This window comes from Dendrobates tinctorius, unplaced genomic scaffold, assembly GCF_039654945.1.
Source record: "Dendrobates tinctorius isolate UK_male_01 unplaced genomic scaffold, ASM3965494v1 ptg000094l, whole genome shotgun sequence".
NCBI classification, from domain to species: Eukaryota; Metazoa; Chordata; class Amphibia; order Anura; family Dendrobatidae; genus Dendrobates; species Dendrobates tinctorius.
In genome coordinates this window covers 2,082,555-2,097,426 of record NW_027361762.1, presented here as the reverse complement: position 1 = coordinate 2,097,426, position 14,872 = coordinate 2,082,555, and the positions used below count along the sequence as shown (strand labels likewise).

The 14,872-nt window shown below is 46.0% G+C and overlaps 1 protein-coding gene across 2 annotated transcripts in view; it reads right to left on the bottom strand.

Annotated features, from left to right (window-relative positions):
* Positions 1 to 14,872, bottom strand: part of LOC141098683 (cytochrome P450 2D15-like) — a 110,393-nt gene that overhangs the window by 53,719 nt on the left and 41,802 nt on the right. For both annotated transcript variants that reach the window (XM_073586646.1, XM_073586645.1), the window contains exons 4-5: positions 3,939 to 4,099; positions 364 to 537 (exon numbers count right to left, since the gene is read on the bottom strand). In XM_073586646.1, the coding sequence (XP_073442747.1) occupies positions 364 to 537; positions 3,939 to 4,099 (335 nt within the window). The remainder of the gene's footprint in view (positions 1 to 363; positions 538 to 3,938; positions 4,100 to 14,872) is intronic.

Below are 14,872 nucleotides of genomic sequence, written 5' to 3'. Positions count from 1 at the left end.
AGGAGAAAGAAACCAGATATTACAGCGTGTATAGTGGAAGAAATACCACATCCACCATTTTTCAGGACAGCTCACTTGTGATCTCCTGAACCCCCTTTCCACAAGTAACATGTACACTGTTGTCTGCACTGACTGCCTACAGCACGTTCAGAAGCTGTAACCCGTAGACTGGCTCCCACATGTTAGGTTGACGCTGTTTTGTAAAATGATGGACTTTTTACCTGTGTATCTTCATGCTTTTTCCTCCATTGCCTTTTGTCAATTCTACAGATTTCTTCTTTCCAGACTTCTCATTTTTTGGAGAACAGGTCAGTCAGACTACACACAACCCAGAGTAACGTCCAGCAAGGACAGAACACTTACTTTCTCCATTTCCAGCAAAAAAGCATCAATGAAATGTCTTGTGTATCCAGGGTCCCAAGTGTTTCTTTGCTCTGAAATCATGTCTGAAACATATGCTGTCATGTAGATTTGAGGTTGAAAAACCTTCTCCACCAACCCAGGTATGTGCCGCAAACAAGGAATAGCGGAGATCACCTACCAAAAGAATATATATGTTATATATCCAGATCTAGGTGTTGAGGGTTAAAGGGAACCTGTAAGCAGGATTTAGCACTATAAAATAAAAGTATGACCATAATATCATTATTACATTGGATGAATTGAAGGAATCTGATCAGTGGTTAATTTTTAATCATGGTTTTAAGTTTTCTTCTGATGACAACTACTATAAATTGGGGCAGACCTGGAGGGGTAGGGTCTTCTGCTCCGGCCCCGCCATCTGCCTCTTGTGTTTCTACGGGTTACTGATTTTTCAGTGACCTGCCTCAGTTTTGAAATTTCGTCATCTTAGGGTGGGCCATGGGGCATGGGCACAGTGTGAGATTCCATGTCTTATCTTCGGATCTTTAGTTCCATGCTTGGTCTTCAGTAGAATGGGGCCGGAATCGGAGCATGAGCAGATCTCAAATGTATTAATAAGTTAAGCGAGTTCTCCAGCCACACTCATGACAGATCGTACACATGTCCTGACTGGTATTCATGCATGTGACTTCCTTCTGCATCAGTAGTTGTGCAGTGCCAGATTAACCCTTAAAAAGGTTTACCCAGGACTATTTTTTTTCCTATGAGCCTAAAAACTAACAACCAGGTAGTTGCTACCTAACTGTCTGTTGTGTCTGGCACCAAGCTCTGCCAGCACAGAGCGGTGATAGTGCACTCCTACAGGCAATTCAGCTATTTCTGCTGACGTCACGTCAATAGAGCAGCAGCTTCTCTTCCACTCTGCTATGTTGACGGTGCTGAATCACCGGCAGGAGCGATCAATAACCACTCTGTGTGAGCACCGGGTAGAGAAGGCATGTAGTGTGCAACTACCTGCCTGTTAGTTTGTAGGCCCAAAACAATAAAAAAATAGTCCTGGATAAACCTTTTAATTTACAGATTCTCATCTTTTCCTATTTGGATCTCATTATCCACAACCTGAGTCCTCCGTACATCTGTGACGTAGTCTCCCGGTACTTACCTGCACGAAACCTCCGATCCTCACAAGATCTCCTTCTGTACTCCCCTCTTATCTCCTCTTCCCACAATCGCATACAAGATTTCTCCCGCGCATCCCCCCTACTCTGGAACTCTCTACCACAACATATCAGACTCTCACCTACCATGGAAACCTTCAAAAAGAACTTGAAGACCTATCTCTTCTGACAAGCCTACAACTTGCAGTAACCACCGATCCACCAAACCGCTGCACGTCCAGCTCTACCCTCGCCTACTGTATCCTCATCCATCCCGTTGTAGATTGTGAACCCTCGCGGGCAGGGTCCTCTCTCATCCTGTACCAGTCGTGACTTGTATTGTTTAAGATTACTGTACTTGTATGTATTATGTATACCCCTCCTCACATGTAAAGCGCCATGGAATAAATGGCGCTATAATAATAAATAATAATAATAATTATGCAATCCAATATGATGCACAGGCCTCACAAAACAGACCAAATTGAGGTCTGGGCCTCTCCAAATGTTGTTTAACCCCTTAAGGACCAGGGGTAGTTCCATTTTTGCGTTTCCATTTTTTTGGGCCATGTTAGGGCTTGTTTTTTGCGGGACGAGTTGTACTTTTGAATAGCACCATTGATTTTACAATATCATGTATTGGAAAACAGGAAAATAAAATTCCAAATGTGGTGAAATTGCAAAAAAGTACAATTCCACAATGTTTTTTGGATTTTTGTTTTTACCATGTTCACTAAATGCTAAAACTGACCTGCGATTATGATTCTCCAGGTTCTTTTTTATTTAAGTGGTGAAAAAAACAAGCAAACAAAAAAAAATGTAATTTTCCCAGACCAGTAGCGTCACCATGTTTCAGGATTTGGGGCTGGGTGAGGGCTTATTTTTTGCATGCCGATCTGGCGTTTTTATTGATACCATTTTGGTGTGTATACAATCTTTTGATTGCCCGTTATTGCATTTTATTGCAATGTTGCAGCAACCAAAAAAAGTAATCCTGGCGTTTCAATTTCATGTCTTGCTACGCCTTTTACTGATTGGATTAATTCTTTTTTTATATTGATAGATCTGGCGATTCTGAAAGAGGCAATACCAAATATGTGTATATTTAATTTTTTTATTGTTTTATTTTGAATGGGGCAAAAGGACGGTGATTTGAACTTTCATATTTTTTTAACTTTTTAATAGCTTCAATAGTCCCCATGGGAGACTAGAAGCTGCGATTATCCGATCACTTGTGCTACATAGAGTAGATGCAGCCCTGCTCTATGTAGCAGATATGCTCACTTACTATGAGTGCCAACCACTGGGCGGTGCTCATTGCTATCCGATTATGACAAGCACAGGGGTCTCCTGCTGACCCCGGGTTGTCATGCCAACCCATCGGCGACCCACAGTCATGTGACACGGGCGCCGATGGGAGGAGGTAATGACGCACTTCCTGCACGTGTCAGCGTTTTCCAGCAGCATTTAACATGTTAACAGCCGCAGCTGATTCGCGATTCCACCCACGGCTGTTGCGGGCACATGCAGGCTGATCAGATCAGCTGTCATGTGCCAGAAAAGGTGCGGGCTCATCACTGGAGCCCGCACCAAACAGGGGAAGGCGCCCAATGACGAACTCATTGGACGTTAAGAGTTTAAAGGAGTTTTCCCTCGAACAAAAGTACATTTTTATCAATAGATACTTGAATAATAAGAATTTCCACAATTGAATGTGTTTAAAAAAAATGTTCCTCTGCCAAGATAATCCTATACATGTGCACTGCTACTGTATGTAGAGTGTAATGGCTGTGTCTGACCATACAGGAACATGCTTGAAAAAGGTCTCTGACGAAACGTCGCCACAGGAGGCAGAATAAATGTAAGACTTATTTCTTCACCACGGTCTGGGGCTCTGTCTTCTTTTTTTATTGTCGTACAGGAACATGGTCTGATCATACCACAGTATTCAGACATTGCAGCACGGGATCACAGCTGACTCTTTTTGTGCTGCCCGCAAAAAGAATCATCAATGATGCCATAGATTTTTTTGTGCTGCCCAAAAGATCATTTTAACCAATGAACAAGATTTTGCTCATTTATGCGGCGATCGACAGCCTATTTATATGGCAAGATAATCGTGAAATGAGCGTTTTTAACAACGTTTCTTCACAATTATCTTTCTGTGTAAATGCCCATTTACTCCAGATATCGTGCGAACCAATAGCACTTACTCACTAAATAAGCAAATTAGTGATTCAGAAAATAACACACCTACAAGTGTACTTTGTGTTACATTTTCATTATGTCAAACAATGAAAAATCTCTTTAATCGAGGTAACCAGCCACTCAGAGGTTGCAGAGGAGGTCAGTAACCTAAGCAATGAACAAATACAAATAAAAAATATACAAACATAAATAAATATATAGTTTTCTTACCTGAGCAAAAAACCCACTTTCTGCTTTTAAGGCATCTTCAAAGACGCGCAGAAGTTTATTGAACTTTTCATCATCATACTCAAATCTGTCCCCAAACACTATGGAACTGATTATATTGCTAACTGAAGTATTCAGCAAAAAATGTGGGTCAAAGGGACGACCTGTAAATAAAAGCAAAAAATACAAAACAATGCTTCAAACTATAAAAGACTCCACAAAACTGTGCTTCTATGTGCTGCTAAGGCTCTGTCCATATCAAGCCACAACTTTGGAGATGAAACCACTGCGCAGTGTCTGTGTTTCTACACATGACATTGCACAGGTCGGGTAATTTAATCGCATTGTGTCGGCCTACACTAAGGTTTCCGCACCTTGTAGGCCATATTGCTGGTGTTTCCTATGGCCTAGTAGAATGACTGGTGGGACAGTCGTTATCTTTATTAACGCTCTGAGGAGCTAGATAGATAACAGTTGTAAGACGCAATGACCTTTTTTCAATGGGTACTGCCAGCCAAATTAATGGGCCAGGGCCTCACCTGGTATACTTTAGCATCAATGCACCTTGTGTGATCTGCCCACCCTGAAGAACCTTCACTTCTATGCTCATTAACACTAAGGCTACTTTCACACATCTGTCTTTAGTAATTTGGCACGATGCGGCGAAAATTGTAAAAACCGGATCCGGAATCGGATCCGTTTTTTTCACATAGAATGTAATGATCGCCGCATCATGCCGGATGGACATGCGGTGCCTGGCGTCTGCTGGATACGGCAAACATGCGCCGTCTGGCGTCTGCCAAAAACGTTCCCTGATACGTTTTCTTGCAGCGCCGGAATGGCTTTTTAAAGAGCGCATGCCCGGACACTGTGAGTTTTAACCCCAGAAGTGCCCGGCGAATGCCAAATATATATTTTCTCTCTCTCTCCTTTAAATCCGGTCGAAGCTGTATCAAGCGACGCATGTAAATCCGGTGTCTGCGCTGCAGCCCGGATCCGACAGTACGGCTTTTCACCGCACGGCGCCGGAGACAAAACACCGGATGTGTGAAAGTAGCCTAAGAGATGGATGTAATAAGAGCAGAGAGAGCTTACACAGCCATAAACAGTGTGTTGTTGGATATACTGTACATCAGAAGCAATAGAACAACCAGCTAGGTGAAGGACCACACAACTGCAAATTAGTAATACACGCAGCAATGTAGGAGGGGGAGTCCCCGCTGTGTAAACGGACCGGAACCATGGGGACTGTCACCAAGGTTCTCGACAGAGCGGGAGAGGAGAAGCAGGAAGGCTAGAGGGCGCCAGAGAGCCAGAGCGAGAGCTAGAAGAAGAGAGCAGCGACTGGAGGGAACGGAGAGAGACTCACTGTCCGCTGCCACCCGTGGCCTCTGCGGCTCGACTCCAGCCCCCGGCTGCGGCCTACTCGCCGCCGCCCACGGCCATCACAGCCCGATCCCAGCCCGCGGCTGCTGCTTATTCACTGCCACTTATTCACTGCCACCCGCGCCCACCGCTGCCCGGCCCCAACCTGTGGTTGCGGCCTACACGCCTCGGGCCCCGGCCAACACCATCCCGCCTCCACTGGGAGGCGCAATGCAGAGGAACTCTACAGGGACCTGTTGTGCTTCCACTCCGCCTGGGCGTAGGAACGCCCTAAGTCTGTGCCAAATCCTCGTCGGTTGGGCCCAGCGGCTGAAACGCCGAAATAGCATCCACCACCACTCTGCCGGACGTCAGAGGAGGATAAGTGACATGTTGTAGTTAATAACCTATAGTTTTCTGGACCTGTAGTTGGCCACACCACTGCCCTATGGTTACTGGTCTCGACCGGGTAGTCGTGTTTGTGTTACCTGTGTATTCTTGTTTTGATCCCTGCCTGGATAATTGCTGTTAGCTTGTTGGATACTCAAGATAGTCCCCATAGGGACAAATATATATAAAAAGTTACATCTTAGGCTAAGTGCACACGTTGCAGAAAATTTCTGCACAAAAACCTGAATCCCTTCCCAGAAACCGCACCTATTTTTCCGCGGCGGTTTTTGTGCGATTTTTGCGCGTTTTTGATGCGTTTTTTACCGCAGCGGTTTCTAAAAGCATGGGAGAAGCCTAAACCGCGGAAAAAACGCAAAATTAATGTGCATGCAGCGGTTTTTACCGCAATGCGGTTTTTTCACGGTAAAAAACGCATCAATGTGCACAAAAAGTGCAAAATGCATAGAAATGACTGTGCACCTTATTTTTAGCGGTTTTATAGTGAAAACCGCGGTAAAAACCGCTAAAAAAACGCTGTGTGTGAACACAGCCTTAAGTTCATCCCCTCTCCCGTCTCGTCACTGTATCCCGCATACCTGCAAATACTACAGCAGCACACTCCGGTCCCGTGTGCCGGCGACAGTGTCGGGTATTGAGGCGAGAGACTAGAGTTTCTCGCATTGCAGTTGCAAGTGTGACTGTAGTGTCGTGATGTCGGCGATAAAGAATTCAGAGACGTACGCTGATGTGCTGGTGCTTGGCTGCACAGGCCGTGCTTTTTTTTACTCCTTACTTCCTACTTCCTCTCTACGTCCCTCCCCCCGACTCCTCCTCTCCCCTACATCACTGTTACTAGGCAAAGAATGCAAACAAGGGCAACAGCCCACAAACAACTGGAGATGTGACAACATCACACCTCTTCTTTTCTCACAACAAAAAAAACTGAAACATTTGAAGAATATTGTCGTTCAAACATTAAGTCTCACTGCAGAACATAGTCTGTAAGGTGGGCAGGTGGTCTTCGATAGGTCCTAGTCGGATAGCGGTGAGACAGCCCATCACCAGATGAGCCCTGAGTATCCCCGGAGGCATCCCCTGTTAGGCTTACGGCATCTCCAGTCTCTGGCAGGAAGTCGTCGCTCTCCGCTTCCTCAATAGGCGTGGTTTTTGGGACGTGGCCCCGGAGTTTTTTAAAGTGGGACACATTTCGTGTGACCTGACGACTTTGATTCCGGGCAGTAACCATGGTGCCCTTAACGTCTATAACTTGAAAGGGTTCCGGATAGTACGGTGACGCAAACTTGCTAGTCGCTTTTAACCTTTGTGCCAGGACCCAATCGCCCACCTGTATTGCCGGCTGTCTGCCTCGATGGTTGCGCTTATCTGCGTACCGTTTCATCTTTTCCTTTGATATGGAGTCATTAATAGAAATCGGGGTCTGGACGGAGATTGCTGGAATGCTTGGAAGTTTGACCCGTAAGGGCCTGTTGAACAGTGCCGTTGCAGGTGGTATTCCCGTTGTAGAGTGGGGTGTAGCCCTGTACTGTCTGAGGAATGCGTTCAACTCTTGCTGTAAGTCCTTGTGCTCCATGGTAGCAATCCTTAGGGTCTTGTTGAGCGATTGCATGAATCGTTCGACTTCTCCGTTGGCCTGAGGCCAGCAAGGAGTTATTTTCCGGTGTGTGAAACCCAGGTAGGTTGCGAAGGACTGAAAGTCTGTGCTATTAAAAGGCGGTCCATTGTCAGATTTCACGATCTCAGGTATGCCATATGCCGAGAAGATCTTGTCTAATTTTGGTAAAACAGCCTTGGCCGAGGTTGTAGAAACATGTTCGGTGACTGGAAACCTTGAAAAGTCATCCATGATCACCAGCAGATAGGAGCTATCTGGTAGACTGCAGAAATCGATGCTAACAGCTATCCATGGGCCGGCTGGCAGGGGTGTCATTTGTAATGGTGCACGTCTATGGGCAACTGTAGTGGCTTGGCACGGTATGCATGTTTCAACGAGTGCCTCTACCTTTTTGTCAAGTCCGGGAAACCACACTTTCTCCCGAAGTAGCTGCTTCGTTTTCACGACCCCTTGATGAGCTTCATGCGCCAGATCCAGTAACCTGCTCTGAAGTTTCTGAGGTATCACCAGGCGATTATCTCTTAAGAGCATATTTGAGTCTGATACTGATAGTGAATGTCTCGCGTTAAAGAAAACCTCCAGGTACCCAGCCTGATCAGGAGGGTGAAGGCGTGCCTCAGCGAGAAAACTGCTCCAGTTCTTGGACCGAACCATCTCTATCACAAATTGAAGTTGGTGATCGGCATCCAGCGCTTGCTTAATTTCCTGTATGGTCATAGCTTTCGGTACCGAATGGGCGACGACAAAGTTGACATGCTCCTCCGCCAGAATCGTCGCGGGGATGTCGCCTGTGGTGGGCTGTGGTGCTGGATGTCTCGAGAAATAGTCTGCGGGATTTCCAGCTCCCGCCTCGTATCTCAACTGGAGATGATAGTTCTGTAAGCGGAGCAACCAGCGTTCAAGACGCGGGGGAGGCTTTGACGAGGGCTTATTGAAAATTGGAACGAGTGGCTTGTGGTCAGTTATCACTGTGAATTGATGTCCAAAAAGGTATAAATGGAAATGAAGGCACCCCCACACAACTGCCAGGGCTTCTCTCTCAGTTTGTGAATATCGCTGCTCTGTATCCGTTAGTGTCTTGCTGGCATATGAGATTGTGGATATGTCGCCTGCGCTAGACACTTGTGTGAGAATTGCCCCTAGGCCTACTGGACTAGCATCCACCAGTAGCTGTGTGGGTTTTGACGGGTCAAAATAGGCCATGACAGTGTCGCTGGTTAGGTTGGTTTTCAATGCGTCAAAAGCTGCTTGCTGCTCAGTACCCCATGTCCACGGAGAGTCTTTCTTTGTGAGCTTTCGCAGAGGTTCAGAAACGGTGGCTAGGTCAGGTATAAATCGCCCACAGTATGTGACCAGTCCTAGGAAGCTGCGAACATCTGACACATTTTGCGGTGGGCTAGCCGATTTTATGGCAGCCACTTTCTGTGGGTCAGCTGAAACTCCTTGTTCAGAAAAGATGTATCCAAAAAAAGTTAATGATTTTTGGTTAAATTCACATTTTGATGGATTGACAGTGAGATTGCAGGCTTGGAGTCTTTGAAACACTTGTTCTAGGCGATTGTCATGTTCCTCTTGGGTTGTGCCATAAATGAGAATATCATCACTGACGTTGAGGACTCCTGCAATGCCAGACAGAACCTGGCTGACGATATTCTGAAAAATTTCTGCGGCCGATGAGATGCCAAAGTTCAATCTCTTAAATCTGCGCAGGCCCACATGCGTGCTAAAAGTTGTAATGTACCTGGAGTCTGGATGCAATTCAAGTTGATGATAGCCCGAGTTTAGGTCAATTTTTGAAAATACCTTCGCACCATTCAGGTCTGCGAGAATGTCATCAATAGTGGGCGTGATGTGCCTTTCTCTTTGGATCGCCCGATTGGTGTGGCGCATATCCACACATAGTCGGATTTTACCTGGCTGCTTCGGTTTAGGTGCAACAACGATTGGTGAAACCCAGGGGGTCGGGCCTTCAACGCGTTCGACGACATCGGACGCCTCCAGGTCTTGCAGTTCTTGCTCCACAAGCTTGCGGACATGGAATGGAATGCGCCTGTGGGGCTGAATAGAGGGCTGTACTGACGGATCTATATGCAATTTTATTTGAACATCCTTTAGCTTACCTAGGCCTTTAAAGAGATTTGGGTACTTCTGCATAATGTGGTGGGCCGAAGGACCTGTAATGCTGTTGACAAGGTTCACAAGGCCCAGAGATATTGCACTGGTACAGCTGAGAAGTGTGTCCGCAGAGCATTGTACCACATAAAAGGTGTCAGTGATGGACTTTCCTTCAGCTGCAACTTCTGACTGAAATTTTCCGCACAGGGGCAGTGCAGCTGCTGAGCCATAAGGAAAAATCTTTATATTAGTACTTTGTAGAGTAGGTTTGTTTAGGAGCTGGTTGTAGACAGTATGACTGATGACGTTGACTGATGCCCCCGTGTCTACCATGGCTTCTATTGGATTGCCATTCACTAGGATTACTCGTTTTGGATTAGTAACTGCGTGCACAGTATTAGATCCCTCTTCCGTCACGGAGAATAAATAGGTGCTGTGGGACTCGTCATTAATCTGCAGTGTTTGGATCTTTGGTGGCCTAGGTTGTGCGGTGGTATGAGGAGATTGTGGCTTGGATCTACACACCTTTGCAAAATGATTTTGCTTTCCGCAATTATGACAAGTTCCTCCCTTTGCTGGGCAGACATTCTGGTGAGGATACGATCCACTGCAGTTGTAACATGTGGCTGCCTGCGTGCGAGGCACATTTGGTTTCTGTGTAAGCTTTGCTATAGAAGATGTCGCGTCTGGCTCATGCTCGATGTTCTCTATCAGTTTAGCTTGTTTGTCTGCAGCATCATTTATACGCGCTGTATCTAGCAACTTCGCTAACGTCATGGTGGGGTCTCTGAGTGCTTGTCTCCTTAACTTGGAGGAAATACATCCTTGTACGATCTGCATTTGGATTTCTTTGTCTACTTCCGCAAATTCACAGTGCGCTGCAAGGTGTCGTAGCCGGACATGATACTCAGCCATGCTTTCTGTTGGCGACTGCTTTGACTGCCTGAACTTAAAAATTTCAAATGCCGGATTTCTGTGAGGGGAGAAGTGCTTGCTTAACGCAGATTTGCTGAGCTCATAGTCCTTGTCCTCCCCTGTATTCGGCAGAGTAATGAATATATCGTAAACCTGCTCCCCTGCGTAGTGTAACAGCATGGCTTTTTTTCGGGTATCATCAGAGACATTCATGGCTTGCAGAAATATCTCGAATCGCTTTAGCCATTTATCCCAAGATACTGCCAGGTTTGCTTGGGACTGATGCACATCAAAAGCAGGAAATGCGGGTAGACAAGCCATAGTGAGTGCTGATAGCCTTGTAGACTGTTCGTGGGACTGAAATACCTGTGGCTGATGAATGAACGCTTCCTCGTCGCCAGTTGTAGTGTTGTGATGTCGGCGATAAAGAATTCAGAGACGTACGCTGATGTGCTGGTGCTTGGCTGCACAGGCCGTGCTTTTTTTTACTCCTTACTTCCTATCCTCTCTACGTCCCTCCCCCCGACTCCTCCTCTCCCCTACATCACTGTTACTAGGCAAAGAATGTAAACAAGGGCAACAGCCCACAAACAACAGGAGATGTGACAACATCACAGTGACCCCAGCCTAAAGAGGATAATAGCAGCAACATAGCATACAGCTCACAGCACTTTTGGAAACTGGTTGCATGTTACAGCTTTATTTATTTTAGGATTTTAGGTCAATGAGCGTGATTCATATTATGGAAATAATCCCTTAAACTTTTCATTCATTTAAAAATTTTAAGAGGGGCCTGAAATAATTTTTTTAAATAAATATCAATACAAGACAGGTATAATAGATTGCTGAACATAAGTTGTTGAAGCAAAAAATTGTCTCTTGAAAATGAAGAAATTAGGCTTCTGCTTGATTGATAATAATGACCATGAAGCTTTCTATCCCAATGTATTTCTTAACAATTCAGAACTTACAGTCCTGGTCTGGATCTCAGTGTATTAGGCTCTGTTCTGTCACCAACCTTTAAGGCTATGTGCGCATGTTGTGTATTTGCCAGCAGAAATCTCTGCAAGGTTTCTGCATGAGAAAAGAAGATAAGCGCTCCAGCTCCCATAAAATCTTAAAATTTATTTTTACATTAAAAGCATTTAACAAATCGGCATGCTCATTGAATCAGCTCAGGGCCAAGCTCTTATTCCACAGCGCTTTACATACATTATCATCACTGTCCCCAATGGGGCTCACAATCTAAATCCCCTTTAAATATCTCTTTGGAGAGTGGGAGGAAACTGGAGTACCCAGAGAAAACCCACACAAACACAGGGAGAACATACATACTCCTTACAGATGTTGTCTTTAGTGGGATTTTTGAACCCAGGATTCCAGCGCTGCAAGGTTGCATTGCTAACCACTGAGCCACCGTGCTGCTTATTGGTGCTATCTCTGAGTCCAGCTTTCTCCAGACATTGGTAGGATTTCTCCATGTCAGCCATCTCCATTATCTCTCAATGGTACATCCCATGCAGCAGCTTGTCTTGCCATGACGCTTCATGTTCCTCTTCTTTCTTCCAGATCTGTTTTTGTGGCCTTACGCTTTCCCTCAGCTTCTCATCTTTTGGTGCCATTGTCTCTGATGTATTCCTGTATGCTCCTTGTTTCATCTATGATGGTGGCTTGGATTCTTATCAAGCCTCGACCACCCTCCTTTCTGTTGGTATACAATCTTTGTGTGCAAGACTTAAGGTGGAGACCTCCATGCACTGTGAGGTCTCCACTTTAAGTCTAGCACTCAAAGACTGTATACCAACAGAAAGGAGGGTGATTGAGGTTTAATAAGAATCCAAGCCTCGACTAAATATATAGATAGATGTGTGTATATATATATATATATATATATATATATATATATACCGTGTATACTCGAGTATGAGCCAAGGCACCTAATTTTACCACAAAAAATGAGAAAACTTATTGACTCGAGAATAAGTCAGGTATGTATTGACACCTCATCTCCATCCTGGCTTGCACAGCCTCCTCATCCCCATGTTCCCTATCTTGGTATGAATGGCCCCCTCATCCCTATCCTATCCTATCCTATCCTATCCTGGTCTGAATGACTCCTCATCCCTATCCTTGTATGCATGGCCTACTCATCCCTAGCTTGGGCTTAGTGACAGCACATGTGAAAAAGACTTGGGTATACTAATAGATCACAGACTGAATATGAGTCAACAATGTGATGCAGCAGCAAAAAAGGCAAATGCAATTCTAGGATGTATTAACAGAAGCATACAGTCTAGATCACGTGAAGTCATTATTTCCCTCTACTCCTCTTTGGTCAGACCTCATCTGGAATATTGTGTCCAGTTTTGGGCACCACATTTTAAAAAAGACATCAACAAACTGGAGCAAGTTCAGAAAGAGCGACCAGAATGGTGACCGGTCTGCAAACCCTGTCTTATGAGGAAAGGTTGCAGGATTTGGGATTGTTTAGTTTGCATAAGAGAAGACTGAGAGGAGACTTAATAGCTGTCTACAAGTATCTAAAGGGCTGTCACATTGTAGAAGGATCAACTTTATTCTCATTTGCACAAGGAAAGACTAGAAGCAATGGGATGAAACTGAATGGGAGGAGACACAGATTAGATATTAGAAAAAACTTTTTGACAGTTAGAGTGATCAATGAGTGGAACAGGCTGCCACGAGAAGTGATGAGTTCTCCTTCAATGGAAGTCTTCAAACAGAGGCTGGACAGGCATCTGACTGGGATGATTTAGCGAATCCTGCTTTGAGCAGGGGGTTGGACCAGATGGCCCAGGAGGTCCCTTCCAACTCTACGATTCTACGATTCTATGATTCTATATATTGTTCCCTCATCCCTATCCTGATATGCATGGCTTCCTCATCCCTATCTTGGTATGCATGTCCTCCTCATCCCTATCATGGTATGCATGTCTTCCTCATCCCTATCCTGGTAAGCATGTCCTCCTCATCCCTATCCTGGTATGCATAGCTCCTCATCCCTATCCTGGTATGCATGGCCTCCTCATCCTTATCCTGGTATTCAAGGCTCCTCATCCCTATCCTGGTATGCATGGTTCCTCATCTCTATTCTGGTATGCATAGCCTCCTCTTTGCTATCCTGATATACATTGCCTCCTCATCCCTATCCTGGTATGCATGGCTTCTCAACCCTATCCTGGTCTGCATGACTCCTCATCCCCATCCAGGTATGCATGTGTGGTGCCCCTGAGGATTCGGTTGCCACAGAGGTACTGCACCTCCTCCTGAGGTGTGGTGCCCCACCATCCAGGTAAGTTGGGGGCTCCTAACCACGCTCCAACACTTGCATCCCACACAACACAGTAGTTCAGCAAAGCCACATTGCGGCTCCCTGCTTGGAGTGTAGCAGAGCACCTTTGGTGGCTCCCTGCTTGGAACACGAAACGTGCTGGGAGGCGAGTGGAGTGAGAATACATAAAAGAGCGGGAAGGTTTAGGATTTCAGTCAGTTGAGTTCAGTGTCAGAGTGCGAGGAGAGAAGATCCCTGGGAGAGGGATGGAGGAAGGAGGTGCTGCAGCAGATCTCAGTGACCTGGGTCTGCTGGCACGGGAAAGGAAAGAAGGAGAAAGATATCGAACAGAAACCTGATCTTCCATAAGAAGGAAAGACTAGTACGGAACGTAGGAGTAAAGGGAACAGAGGATGTGGGTTAGGAGAGAACCCTGCCTAGAAGTTCTAAGCGCAAGGCCAGGGCCTGGTCCCCGAGGTTGTATGGATACTAACGGTCCTGCAGCAGACACCGGAGGAGTAGTGGGCTGTAAATGCACTACTCCCATCTCAGACTTGGGGGCACAACAGCAACACTGATAGTGAGCTGGGACTTAAGAAGCAAGGAGTCCCGGAAGCAGGCTACAGCTGTCTGCCGTGCAAGGAAAGTTCATAAGAACATCGGACAGGAGGAACTCCAGTGTAACTCAGTACTAGGAGTACTTCACACTTAAAGGCTCTATAGAGGAGACGTTCAGAAAGGCACATGTTGGCGGAGTGTTGGAAGGGAGCATTCCATCTTGCCTGGAGGTTGACTGAGTCCCTGACCCGGAGGACACAGCACGGAGGCAGGCACCTGTATGTACTACAGACTGTGAGTAAAGCTTTGGAACTACAAGCCCTGGTGTCCTCCATTTATTCCCGTGCCAACATACCTTGTACTGTTACATCTGGGTACCAGCTTCTACACTGCCTGTGCCTCTCCTCTACCCCTACATCTACACTGCCCTGGGACTACAGCTCCACCTGTGGGGAGCTTCACCATCTTGGCTGCAGCACACCACCAGTCCCAGAGGATCTGCATGCAGCGTTGGCTTAATATCTAACTTGCCGAACACCACAGGTGGTGTCACAAACTATTCATTCAATTAAATACATTTTCACCATTCAATCTCCCTATTACTTGGGCGCCCAGGGCCATGGACCGGGTCCCTGCTGCTGTGACACATCCCGCTGATACCGGCCCGGTACC